Here is a 13,870-nt window from a genome sequence, read left to right on the forward strand (position 1 = left end):
CGTTTAAATGTATGAAGATTCATAGTCTGACTCATACAAGCTTGGTCTCTTCGTTCTACAAGAAAATTCATTACATCGAATAGGTCCGCACGGTTGCGAACCAAATCAGTTCCGCTGCAACAACACAGAGTGTGTGAGCAAAGTGTGGCGCTGTGACGGTGACAAGGACTGCGCCGACGGCAGCGACGAAGAGGACTGTGCTCCAAACGCACCAGGCACTCCCTGTCGCTACACGGAGTTTGCCTGTGGTAGCCACGATCAATGTATACCCAAAAGCTATCATTGTGACTTGGAAAGGGACTGTATAGACGGTAGCGACGAAGTAGGATGCTGTACGTGTTGTCTCTTTGTTCTTTTACTAGATACAGTAGCCGCTTAAATTTCAATTCGTTGGGAGAGCAGATTGTAATACTTGCGACGCATGTACTTCCGAGCTCCTCGACAAAAGGAAGAATAGGGATGAGAACAAACGTGAGAGAGACATAATATTTCTCATTTACTCACACTATATCTATGTATCGTCTTTGTCAGTGAGTTTTAGTTAAACTAAATTCGAGACACTGAATAGTAGGTAGCAGTAGAATATTCGAATTCAGGCGAAATAGTTCTATTGGAATTTAAGCGGGCACTGCTATTCTGAATCTGTAAAGTATTTGATTTAAGCAATAGCTTTTTTCTTTTTTCGTGTTATTTAGCTCCAGTTTACATAGTGAAACCACCTCCACCGATGATCATTGTGTCTCAAGGAACAACTTTAATGATAACCTGCACAGCGATTGGCGTGCCCACTCCCGAAATCAGCTGGCGTCTCAACTGGGGCCACGTTCCTCCCAAATGCTACATGACATCGATAAACGGAACTGGAACTCTCTCCTGCCCGGACATGCAACCAGAAGACCAAGGAGCCTACTCCTGTGAGGCACTGAACAGCGCTGGCTTCGTAATTGCCATTCCCGACGCCATCGTGATGGTGAACAAGACCGGTCCGGAGATCTGTCCCAAGGGAACGTTCAACTCTGAAGCTAGAACCCCAGACGAGTGCATTTCCTGCTTCTGTTTCGGAGTCGCTACTCAGTGTCACAGCGCCAACCTCTTCACTTATCACATTCCACCGCCTTTCGACCGCCACAGTATCGTAAGCGTGAAAACTCAACCGGATCTTCAAATTCTGAACGACATCACCAGACAGGTGCAAGCTGTGAGAGGTATAGGTCGAGATGGAGTGCAACTGTACGATGCAAACCAACTGACACTGGATTCAAGAGAGGACCAGGAAGTTGCTTACTTCGTCATGCCTGAGAACTATCACGGAAATCAGTTGAAATCCTACGGTGGCTATCTGAAGTACAGAGTAACCTATAATGGAACTGGCATACCAAACAACGCTCCGTCGGTTATTCTGACTGGAAATAATTATCGACTCTTGCATAAAGGAAAGCAAATAATAACGGGTTACGATAACGAAGAGACTGTCAGGTTCTTCGATGGCGAATGGTATAAGCAACAAGGATGGGCTGAGGTTCCTGCCACCAGGGAAGATATCATGATGACACTGGAGAACGTGGACAATATCTTGATCAAGTATGCGAACCAGTTTGATCTATTCAAAACCGATGACCCAGACGTTGAGTCGTGCCTCTCCAGTGACTGAGGACCGGCGTTTGGATCATTTGTTTGTACCAGTTATCAATACTGCGAATATTTATGCAAGTCCATACTATTATAATACTAGATAGACAATCGCTTTACTGAATATATTTTGGACATTTTCTATATCATTGCACGTTATATGCATTCTGTACAGTTTTGCACTTTCAAATTTCCCACAAATGCATAAAATCACGCAGTCTAGTTATTAGCAAATTCTAAGATCGAAATTGACAAAAGAATTATTTGTTAGAGTACAGTATGACGATTCTCCATACTTGGATGTCCGGCTCACTAACATAGTGATGGACACAGCTGATGTAAGGAATACTGGACTCGGATCGGCCTCTTATGTGGAGGAATGTGAATGCCCTATAGGTAAGTATTAATTCGATTTACTGAGACCGGTCAAAATTTTTCGAATTTATGTTCAGAATGATGACGAAACACAATATTTATATAGGATACAGTGGCCTGTCGTGCGAGCAATGTGCTCCAGGATACGAAAGACGAGAATCTGGTCCTTGGCTTGGTCAATGTTACTTAGCCGCGCCTCCTGGTTGTCCTTTGGGATATTATGGAGATCCTGCGAGGAACATTCCTTGTCAAATGTGCCCTTGTCCACTCACCAATCCATCCAATCAGTAAGATAATGCCATTAGTAGACTACGAATATTCGTTCGCTAAATATCTTAATGAGTAGTATACTTTGGATATTTTGGAATATGTCAGGGTAGTTTGGACAATTTATGAGCACTTCGCTTTAGATATTTCTGAATACTTTCAATATTTTACAAGTAATCTACTTGGCGTATTTTATAATTTTCAATTTCTTACAAGTGCATAAACATCCACAATCCAATCACTAGTTAACTTAAAGTCCAAAAGAATTATGTTACAACTATTTGTTTAAACTTGCTCTGAAACAGGTTTGCACGCACTTGTCACCTCGGATCTGATGGTCAGCCAACCTGCGATTGTCCAGCAGGATACATAGGTCGTAGATGCGAACAGTGCAACGTTGGATACCGAGGAAATCCTCTTATTCCAGGAGATATGTGTGTTCCCGAATCTTCTTGTGACCCTGACGGTAGTCTCAGTACGATCGCGGATCCTAACACCGGCAGGTGTCGATGCAAGGTATTAAACTTTAAATTTCTTGGTCTAGAAATCCAGTATACGTTTGTGAAAGGGTAGAAAATAAATTACTTGCTTAGTTAAGTTATAATAAGTTTGTATGACGTGCTCAATGTTGTTTATGCTGTCGTTTAATTCGGAAATATTCCTGCTTTGTTCAAAAGTAAGTACAGGAGGATAAATGAAGAGAATTAGTACTGGAACGATTTTGGATAGATTTTGATGCATATGATATTAACGTATTGGTTTTCAGCAATACGTGACGGGTCTTACTTGCAATCAATGTAAGGCGAACACGTTCAATTTGGCATCGAAAAATCAATTTGGCTGCATCAGCTGCTTTTGCATGGGCATTACCGACAAATGCGTCTCCTCCAACTGGTACAGAAACGACGTGAGTATATTTTACGTTGCAGTTAATGAAAAACCTACAGGATTGTCACGAGACGGTACTGTTTTACAGATACGAGTTTCGTTTACCAATTCTGTCAGGGACTTCTCTCTCATCGAGTCTAGAACACCAGATAGTCTACCAATCACAGACGGTATTCGTTTGGATACAGTCAGCCGCGAGATCATCTACAACGAATTCCCTAATCGTGGGAACAACGACGTTTACTACTGGCAGTTGCCTAGCATTTTCCTTGGCGATCAAATTACTTCCTATGGCGGCAACCTCAAGTATACTGTTCGCTATGTTCCGTCTCCAGGTGGTCAGAGCTCGAAAAACAACGCTGCTGACGTCGAGTTGATCAGCGCCAATGATATCAACTTGCTGTATTTCTCCAAAGAGTCTCCTGAGCCAAATACTCCCCAGACTTTCGTCGTACCCCTGTTAGAACAATATTGGCAACGCAACGATGGAACACAGGCTGACAGAGAACACTTGCTAATGGCCCTGGCTGACATTCGCGCGATTAGGATCAAAGCCACATATACCACCCACACCGATGAAGCTGCTTTGTCGTTGGTATCCCTGGATACAGCTGAAAAGTACAACACAGGTCGAACAAGAGCCGTAGAGGTGGAGGAATGTTCTTGTCCAGTGGGTTACAAGGGACTATCTTGCGAGGACTGCGATGTTGGATACACTAGAGGTGGCGAAGGTCTTTATCTGGGTACGTGCGAGCCTTGCTACTGCAATGGTCACTCCAACCAATGTAATCCTGACACGGGAGTATGCGAGAACTGTGCTCACCACACCACTGGCGACTTGTGCGAGTTCTGTGAACCAGGATACACGGGTGACGCGACTCGAGGAACTCCTTACGATTGCACAGGTCGCGAGGTAAACCATACTGATTGCAACGAAATGGGTTCGCGCAGCAGCTTGTACATTGGTGACAGATGCGATTGTAAACGAAACGTCGAGGGACGTCAGTGTAACAGGTGTCGTCCATCTACGTTTGGATTGTCCGCAGAAAATCCGGATGGGTGTAGCGAGTGTTACTGCAGTGGACTGACCGATCAGTGTCACGAGAGTTCCTTATACGTTCAGCAGATTCCCATGTGGGTATACGACAATCAACACGGATTTACTCTAACCGATTCGACGAGACAGGAAATCATCGACCACCGTGATTTCGAATTGAACTTAGCTACGAACGAAATAGGATATCGTTATCCGGATAGTAGACGACGCAGCTTGTTGTGGTCCCTGCCGCCCATTTTCACTGGCAACAAGGTTAAAAGCTACGGAGGAAGTCTGACTTTGACTCAACATATCACTGCCATTCCTGGGGCTCAGAGTTATAAGGATCAAGATATTATCCTAATTGGAAATGGGATCACGTTGTTCTGGACGAATCCTATTGACATCCAACCTGACGTTCCATTGACTTACTCGGTGCCATTCAGGGAATCAGAGTGGAAGCGTTTGACCACCGAGGGGCCTCGAGTCAGCTCCAGGACCGATCTGATGACTGTGCTCTCTAACTTGGAGGCGATTTTGGTTCGTGCAACCCACAGCGAAGGAATGAGAGCCACCTACATTAGCGATATAAGCCTGGACACAGCCGTGGAGCATCCAACTGGCAACAGAAGAGCTGTCCAAGTGGAAGTTTGTCGCTGCCCGACCGGATACGTTGGAACATCCTGCGAGTCTTGCACAACAGGTTACTACAGAGACACTAGCGACCGATCTGTCAGCTACCTGGGCTCCTGCATCCTGTGTCCTTGCAACAACAACGAGGAGAGCTGCGAGATGACGCACACCGGCCACGTGAAGTGCCACTGCAAGCCAGGATTCGTGGGCCAGTATTGTCAATACAGTGGTACGTATGAAAGAAACTTCGAAGTACTTATTGTCAGATTTATTGGAAGCTTGTCAGGGTTCAAGAAAATTCTCTAAAGTAATTTAGGATGAGGCAGATATTAAATGAAATATTTTGGATCGGTTAGATGGGCTGATGGTAAGTCTAACGCCAGTGACGAGCGTGTTAAAGGCAAATTCGTGGGTTCTGTTCACGTGCAGTTACAAGTCCCCACATCCATTTTATATCTATTTCTCAATGACTCCGTGCGACGGCTGGCCACTAACCTCGTCCAGCATACCACCAGGGCCCATTGAAAGAGCTACTAATGGATCGTGGAGGAGCTGGTACGTTTATGTCCAGCAGAATCCTTTCAATGTAATATGCTGCATCGTGGACGATCATGGAACGGAACTGATCAAAGTTATAACGACGGTCACGCCAGGTTTGATGAGCCAAATTAAAGGAATATTCGTGTTTGTCCCTGGAAGGGTGGAACATCATAGTTTCATCTTCATTCGTATTTTGGTTTAGTTCATTATTGGATATGGTTGTTTCCTTTAGTCACACCTACGAATCACGTATGTTCACTACTGACTACTTCATAGATCTTCTAACTTTTTGACCACTTTGATTGTTGGTCTGATCACGCCTTGGTTCATGGGCTTCTTGTATCAAACTGAGTGTAAAATATCGGATTTGGACAATTAAGTCCTTCTTCATTATTTCCATTTATATGTTTCTATGTTATATGATCGTAGGATTCCAAAGACTTGCTTCTTTTAACTTTTATGGTATTTCTTACAGAAGGCACAATATCGACCACCACGACAAGTCGTCCACCCGTAAATCCACCAAAGATTGTGGTTTATATCAGAGAACCCGAGTTCCAGATCGTTGAAGCTGGAGGCACTGTTAGATACCACTGCTTTGAAAGAACGGACAATGTAAGAAAGATGAATAAATCATTTGGAAAGATATGTACGGTGGATGTATTAAATATTTCTTGGAATACAGGGATCTTTGCACATCAGATGGGAAAAAGAAGGTGACGAACTACCAGTAGGAAGAAGTATAGACGACAAGCGTGGTTTATTGATCATTCGAGACTTGAAAGTGTCTGATAGCGGCATTTACATTTGTCAAATCAGCGATGGAGTGCATATTGGTTACAAGAACGTCACTCTCACTGTTGGAGGTAACATAAAAAGAATTTAACCACTAAGGAATATTCATCTTCGTACATATTTTATTAATATTATTGAATATCGTATAATTTATCCGGACGCAGCTTTCCCGCAAAGTTTGCTGGACATTCCAGGTACACGAATCTTAGCTTAAATACCAGTAGTAATAACTTAGCTGTACATACAATGCTACAATAAAATGTTCTATCTGCGTCTATACTTAGGTCTAATTTGGCAGATGATACATAATAAATAAAATAATGATAAAACTTCCAATATTCCACATATTGAAAAGTGAGAAGATGCCAGATAAGGCAACAGTCAATTAATCAGAATGACATTAACACAATACATTAATTATCTTGATTTCATTCGGATAATTTTATTTTCCTATTTAAACACTCAAATCTAGTTCCACCAAGGGTTATCGTCGAGCCATCATCTTTACAAGTAATGGAAGGAGAACCAGCGGAATTCCGGTGCGAGGCAACTGGGAATCCCCCGCCACGAGTCGAATGGATTCGTGTCTATGGTCCCATGAGCCCGGGTATAGTGGTCAACAATGGAATTTTGCTCCTGAGATCTGCTTCGAAGTACGATGCCGCCGAATATAAATGCGTGGCGAGGAATAACGTTGGCGTGGACGAGAGAACTATCATTCTTCATGTTGAAGGTACCGTTGACTTCCATTCCATCATTGCTTTGATATAATAAGAATATTCTTCTTATAAATTGAAGCCAAAATCAAGCCAGTTTATTATTAATAAATTGTCGAATATGAAAACTACAGGAGAAAAAGTCACAAATAGTTTTGAAAATATTGCTTGTCATAATATTCAAATATTGAAGATATTTAAACATTGTTTTCTTTAATAATTGTACCTTTGGTTTTTACAAATCTTTGTTACCTTGTAAGCTGTTTTCAAGAGATTTGTGTTTTTACATCTAACAATCTTTAATTGTAGAATGATATTAAAATTATGAAATTAACAAAAGTCAACAAATACATTTTCATTGACAGTTTTAATATTATGCTATAAAGAAAATAGTCGTTACAGGATGATCATTCTGTCTATAAAAAATATAGGAAGATCCATTCAACCCATAACACCACCAACCATCACCCCGTCACAATGGTTCGGCCAACCTGGAGAAACGATCGTGATAACATGCGTGACATCTTTAATAACGAATCTCACCTGGTCTAGAGAAAGGAACCCACTACCTCACACAGCCAGCCAACGTGATGGTGTCTTAACAATTGTAAATCCTACCCCTTATGACTCCGGTATCTACGTCTGTACGTCGACCAGCTACATAGGAGTGACTAACAGCACCATCAACATAACAGTAACATCTAGAACACCAGCGCCGTTTGTCAAGGTGACGCCTGAGAAACAGACCGTTCCTCAAGGCAGCATAACTGAAATAAGGTGTCTAACAAGCAGAGAACCCGGTGAACATATGACGTGGAGCAAGTATCTTCAACCGCTAAGCTCTAATGTACGACAAGTAGGAGACACTTTGAGAATTGTCGACATCCAAATTGCTGACAGGGGTATATACGTGTGTCGAGTCACTGGACCAAGTGGAACTCACGAAGCTAGCGCCATGATCGAGGTCGAACGTGAGTAAATATTAAGTTTTCTGTTCCCTACCACATATCACTGCTTTAGTAAATTTTTGTATGTATATATCTTTGTATAATGACCTTTGACTCATAGATGAATGAATTAGAATTAAAATTAAAATTTACTAATTGTATAATCTATTCACACACAAGCTTAAGAATCGTTTAGGAACAACTTTTATTTCACTGTTTGGGCTTGTTTAAACAGGCAGGGAACCTCCATTGGTAGAGATCTATCCCAAGAATGTCCCTCCAGTTACTCTGGATGGATCCACAGATCTCCAATGTCGAGCAACTGGAATCCCCATGCCAGAGTTACATTGGTCTCACGAATCTGGTCGACCGTTCCCTCATAATATTAAACAACTTCCTGGTGGCGTTCTGAGACTAACCAACATCACAGTCAGCGATGGTGGATCGTACGTCTGTACCGCTATCAATCCCGCTGGAACGAATTCAGCTATGGCATACATAGAAGTTCAATCCATGCCTGTCATCAGTATATCGCCCCAATCTGGAATGCTGCACGTGAGACCTGGGGATAGGGTACGACTATTATGCAGCGCAAATGGATTTCCGGAACCTTCAGTTACTTGGAGTAGACATCCGAACGTAGTATCACTGTAAGTTACTTTTTAAAAGGAAAACTTTATAATTAGACTGCTGATTTTTATGCAACTTCATATCAGAACATAATTAAAAAGGTAGAAAGTTATAGGAATCTTGGTAGAAGATGATTTTATCTACCAAGAATTCTAAAAGCATTATGCGTATTATGTATTTCGTTACAAAGTGTGTCAGAAAAGTAATCGGACTGATACTCTGAAAATATATATCTGCAAGTACCCCAAGTACAAATGAACTTTGTTCCCTCTAAAATATTCTTGAGAAACTATACAACACCATAAAATTATCAGTTCCCGAGAAACGACATCAATCTCATTACTTTTCTGACATACTATATGAGGTAAACATGAAGTAAAGAAGAACATGAAGAAACTACAGCATACTCCTTTAGTTGCGTTCATGAAAATATGAATTTGCATAAATACTCGCAGTCTAATAATAATAGTAGAAAGTAAAAACCAAAGGTAACCGCTGGATTTTTCTGCAATAGTACAACCAATGAATTGGCAGCCCCTCATCAGGCCGTTTATGAAATACACTCCGCTTCTTCGAGTGACGAAGGTTCATACATCTGCCATGCAAGTAGCAGAGTAGGAACTACTGAGGAACGAGTCTATATCAGAGTAGAGGATATAAATGTACGTGTTCCTATAATTGTTCTGTAATTGTACGTGTTCCTTGTTATGGTATTTTTACAATAGCTCACAAAAATATTTAAATACTTACCACTTGAAACCGTTCATTGGTCAGAACACGTATCTACTGTAACCATAGCTTAAGAATATGGTGAGTATTAATAAAACATTGAAATATTCGTTGTAGGACGGAAATGATAACGCTATACGAACAGACTACCTCAGAATCCCCGATGGCGGCAAGGTGGAAATGCGTTGCCATGTGCAGGATTCCGATGGACACAGAATTTATTTGGATTGGAGAAGGGTGGACGATAGACCTCTGCCAGCTGGTAATTCCGTTGACAATGGTGTACTGATCATCCCTGTCGTGGATAAAAGCGCTGCAGGAGAGTACGTTTGCACTGGGAGAGACCTAACTGGAAATGTTCTCTTCAGAGCCACATCTGTCCTTGAAGTATTATGTAAGATCTTCGATCGAGCTTTGTCTTGCTTACATAATATGAGAACAGAAGTGGGCTAAGTTCAGTATTCAGCAAATTGAATAACTCTTTGTTTACCATAGACATGAGTATAAAATACTTAATGCAACAATTGATCTTATTATTTTATGTGACATAATATCTCGATTTAATTTAGTTTAATTTTTTTAATTTAATTTAATGAATTCTCCTACTTTTGTATGATTGATTAAGTTTAGTCCACTTTTGTTTCCAATGCCTTATGTGCGAGTTGAACAATCACAGAATTGAAAATTATTTGTTTATATATTGTTACAGCTCCACCAAGGATTGTGTTAATCCCACCAAGACAAACAGTCCGATCCGGAGAAAATCCATCAATCGAATGTCGTACCACTGGTGACGAACCAATGAACATAGAATGGGATGCCATAGGGCGTAGCTTACCTCATTCGGTGACACACCATCGTGGACTTCTCCAGTTCCATGGAATTACTTATTCTGACGCGGGAAAATATGTTTGTAAAGCCACCAACGAAGCAGGAACTGCTGAAGCTGTTGCTGAAGTTCTAGTGAATCGTACGTAATACCATAGACTCTAATTCTAATAATTCTATAATAAAACTCCATTCATCAGACCTCATTTTTGGGACAAATGACGTAGCCAGTGAGCATGTAAGAGGAGTTCATGTAATCAAACAGGACCGCATTTGTACTTTTACATAACATAATATAGTTATAAGTTTTAAAGTTAAGTCATAAAATTTGGTCCCATAGGAGTAAGATCCCAGTTTACGCTTAATGCATATTCTGGCAAATTTGCGGCCTTGTAATCAAGCACTAATAAACACTTCCACTGAGTTCAGATAAATGGAGCTCTAATATATAAGTATAAAATGAAATATAATCCTGTTATAATCCATATATTTCAGAAAATCCTTACGAGAACACAGAAGTCAGACATCTCGAAAGAGACATGGTCACATATGTAGGACAACCTGTGCGTTTACGATGCATGGTCAGCGATAGAGCTACAATACACTGGTCCAGAGAAGGACTGCCATTGCCACCTAATGCTAGAATCAAAGACGATTATTTGGATCTACCCAGAGTAAGACTAGAAGACAGTGGAAGGTACATCTGCCAGACCCAAACCTCTCATGGGGTTTCCAGTGATTATGTTAATTTAAATGTCTCACGTAAGTTGAAACCCATGGTTTTTATCACATCATGCATGGTGTTCTTCCTTCACTTTCATACTTTTCATCTTTCTCGATACAAATCAAGTAATAGAATTAGACAACGTATGATCAAAAAACTATGACTAGAAGGGTATGTATTGTACCTGATTGTATTAAATTGTTCCTGAGCATGAATCATTTTGAATTGAGTTCAATTCAGTTCAATTTGAGCAAAATTAATCATCAGCAAGTCATAATACAGATTCGGTGGACACAGTTTTTATTTATGGTTGTCGCGATATTGTTTATTAGTACTTAATTTGCGTACGGATTGCACGCGTGTGAACCCAATGCAGTGCAGGGAAAGCAGTTGCGTCTGCAGCGTTCAAGGATGCTTTCTGTTGGATTACTATTGCAATGTGAATGCTATCTTCTATCCTGATAACCGCCACTACTTCAACAACAAACGGTGGATTCCCCACTATCTTCAACAACTAGGCGGTTTGTTTTGTTTCAACAAATTATGTGTTCCCGATTTGTGATGTCTATTGGACAGTTAATGCTTTTCTCCTTCTTTTGTTGAACAAGATTAACATTTTTTTATTGTTTCTCTCAAACTATCTCTACCCTAATAGAAAAAAATCAGGAACACAGTTTGACTGCGAAATTGTTAATAGATCTTCATCCTGTCACTACCTTACACTTTGTATCATTGTGTTCATGGTACTAAAGGTTGAGAGAATTAGAAACTTTGCACAGTGATCATAGAAAAGGATATTAACATCTTGGCAAGGTTATTAAATATCTTCCACATGTGTTCGTTATTTTGTAGAATAGCCTGCTCCTGATCCAAATGATATCCATTGTCATTTTAGATTTATCCTAAACTCAATGTCATAGGAAGCAGTAATGGAAAGGGGTTCACGTTCATACGTTTTGAAAATAACTTTCAATGCATTCTGCTAACTCTATTGTTTATATTTTAGCTACTACAATACCTGCTGTCAGTGTGGAAGTCTCTCAGGATCCAGTGAACATTGGGGATAACATTGACATACGTTGTGCATGCTCTGGAACTCATAATCCACGTTACTACTGGTCCAGACCTAACCATTCTAGTCTGCCACAAAATGCTCAAGTGCATGGAAACACTCTAAGATTGTCTAACGTAACTGTCAGTGACAGTGGACTGTACAGATGCACTGCAGACACTCCTGATGGTACCTTTGAGCAGGATTTCAATCTTGTTGTCCATGGTAAAGTTTCATACTTGATTATTCTATTATTCTATTTATTTCCCAGTATCCTAATCTTTATACTTTATTTATTGATCATTCAAGTAATATAGTAAACTAATAAAGTCTTTATTTCACACTTACGCTTACAAAATTATGCTTCAATGTAAGTATACAATAAGTTCAAAGCTCCAAAAATATACATCTTTAATTGAGGATTCTTTTATTAGGTGGAAACAACGATGCTCCAGCAATTGAAACCAAGCTTGCTCCTTATGGCTCCAGTCTCGAAATGGATTGTCGTCCTAGCATCGATCCACCTCTGACGTTCTCCTGGAGCAAACTAGGAGGTATTTTGCAACCTGACGCGCAAGTGTTTGAGGTACGATAATAATCATAATATAAAAATCATAATTAAAAACGATAGCAGAAGACATTCTGACTTCATGTATTATCTTTTTCCCTCTTAGAGCAAATTGAAGCTAACCAACGTCAAGGCAGAGGATGCAGGCACGTACATCTGCACTGTGAACAACGACCATGAAAATATAGAAATACCGACTATGCTTGTCGTAACTGGAGTAGTTCCATACTTCAGTCAGGCACCTCAAAGTTTCATCGCTTTACCTCCACTAGCTGACTCCTATCTGAAATTTAACATAGAGATCTCATTCAAGCCACAGAGCTATGATGGTATAATCCTGTACAATGATGAATCCAACCGTGGAAATGGAGACTTTATTATGTTGTCACTGGTTAGAGGCTACCCACAATTTAGGTAATTATCGATAACTAACTTAAAAATAACTTGAACATATCACTAATATGCAATTAAAATGCAATAATGTATAGAATGCGCATGATATGCAAAGCACATAACATATCTAGTTGTAATATTTTAAACGCGAAACAAATTTTTGTATGGGTTCTGTTTCTTTAATTGCATTTATAATAAGAATTTTCCTATGGTAGCTTTGATCTTGGTTCTGGACCAACTATGATTCGGGCAGAAAAGCCTGTAACACTTGGAGAATGGCATACTATAAAACTCCAGCGTCACAGAAAGGAGGGAACCATGTTAGTTGATGGTGAAGGCCCTTACAAAGGTATCGCAGATGGCAGGAAACAAGGATTGGATATGAAATCATTATTGTTTGTGGGTGGAGTCCCCAGTAGTACCATAATTACCAAGTATGCAGAGATCAACAGTGGTTTCGTTGGCTGTATCAGTAGATTGGTAATTGGAGAAAAGGAAATTGACCTGATTGGTGATCAGACAGATAGCTTTGGGATCACTAACTGTGAAACTTGTGCTGAAAATCCTTGTAACAATGGTGGTGTATGTCAAGAAGCTGCTACAAAGAATGGATACATTTGTCTGTGTCGTGCTGACTACAGTGGCAAACACTGTGACTATGTTGGCCAGCCTTGTTATCCAGGTAAAAATATGTTTTAATTACTTTTTATTTTTTCATTTTTGTCTTTTGTTTTTATATCTGTACAATTGTAATTGTCTGTAATTATAGGTGCATGTGGTGAAGGCGATTGCATAAACAAAGAAACGGGTTTCGAATGCTATTGTCCTTACGGAACAACCGGAGCTCGTTGCGAGAATACAGTGAAGGTCTATGAACCAGCCTTCCATGACGATAAATCCTATATAGCACACGATACACCTAAAGCTCTTAGGCGGTAAGTATGTGGACAGTGCATGATGCATGATTAGAAAAGTTAGCCCAATTATTCTGCTGCATATGTCCCTTATTTTTTATATTTGTCAGTAAACAATTAGAAAGTTTTCACTTTAGAGTATCATGTTAAACAATTTATTATATGTATGTTTAAATGTTAATCGATGGATACAAAGACTCTCTAAAG

At 40.2% G+C, this 13,870-nt stretch overlaps 1 protein-coding gene across 15 annotated transcripts in view; it reads left to right on the plus strand.

The window, feature by feature from the left end:
- Positions 1-13,870, plus strand: part of LOC132914386 (basement membrane-specific heparan sulfate proteoglycan core protein-like) — a 186,409-nt gene that overhangs the window by 168,797 nt on the left and 3,742 nt on the right. For all 15 annotated transcript variants that reach the window (XM_060973438.1, XM_060973439.1, XM_060973440.1 and 12 more), the window contains 24 exons: positions 84-332; positions 696-1,581; positions 1,901-2,025; positions 2,111-2,291; positions 2,577-2,787; positions 3,038-3,178; positions 3,248-5,057; positions 5,185-5,481; positions 5,844-5,983; positions 6,054-6,234; positions 6,328-6,357; positions 6,636-6,896; positions 7,311-7,850; positions 8,062-8,476; positions 8,971-9,118; positions 9,303-9,579; positions 9,895-10,155; positions 10,509-10,775; positions 11,070-11,258; positions 11,744-12,013; positions 12,223-12,374; positions 12,463-12,770; positions 12,965-13,431; positions 13,519-13,684. In XM_060973438.1, the coding sequence (XP_060829421.1) occupies positions 84-332; positions 696-1,581; positions 1,901-2,025; positions 2,111-2,291; positions 2,577-2,787; positions 3,038-3,178; positions 3,248-5,057; positions 5,185-5,481; positions 5,844-5,983; positions 6,054-6,234; positions 6,328-6,357; positions 6,636-6,896; positions 7,311-7,850; positions 8,062-8,476; positions 8,971-9,118; positions 9,303-9,579; positions 9,895-10,155; positions 10,509-10,775; positions 11,070-11,258; positions 11,744-12,013; positions 12,223-12,374; positions 12,463-12,770; positions 12,965-13,431; positions 13,519-13,684 (7,972 nt within the window). The remainder of the gene's footprint in view (positions 1-83; positions 333-695; positions 1,582-1,900; positions 2,026-2,110; positions 2,292-2,576; positions 2,788-3,037; positions 3,179-3,247; positions 5,058-5,184; positions 5,482-5,843; positions 5,984-6,053; positions 6,235-6,327; positions 6,358-6,635; positions 6,897-7,310; positions 7,851-8,061; positions 8,477-8,970; positions 9,119-9,302; positions 9,580-9,894; positions 10,156-10,508; positions 10,776-11,069; positions 11,259-11,743; positions 12,014-12,222; positions 12,375-12,462; positions 12,771-12,964; positions 13,432-13,518; positions 13,685-13,870) is intronic.

The sequence above is a fragment of the Bombus pascuorum genome, chromosome 15 (genome assembly GCF_905332965.1).
Source record: "Bombus pascuorum chromosome 15, iyBomPasc1.1, whole genome shotgun sequence".
Lineage (NCBI taxonomy): Eukaryota > Metazoa > Arthropoda > Insecta > Hymenoptera > Apidae > Bombus > Bombus pascuorum.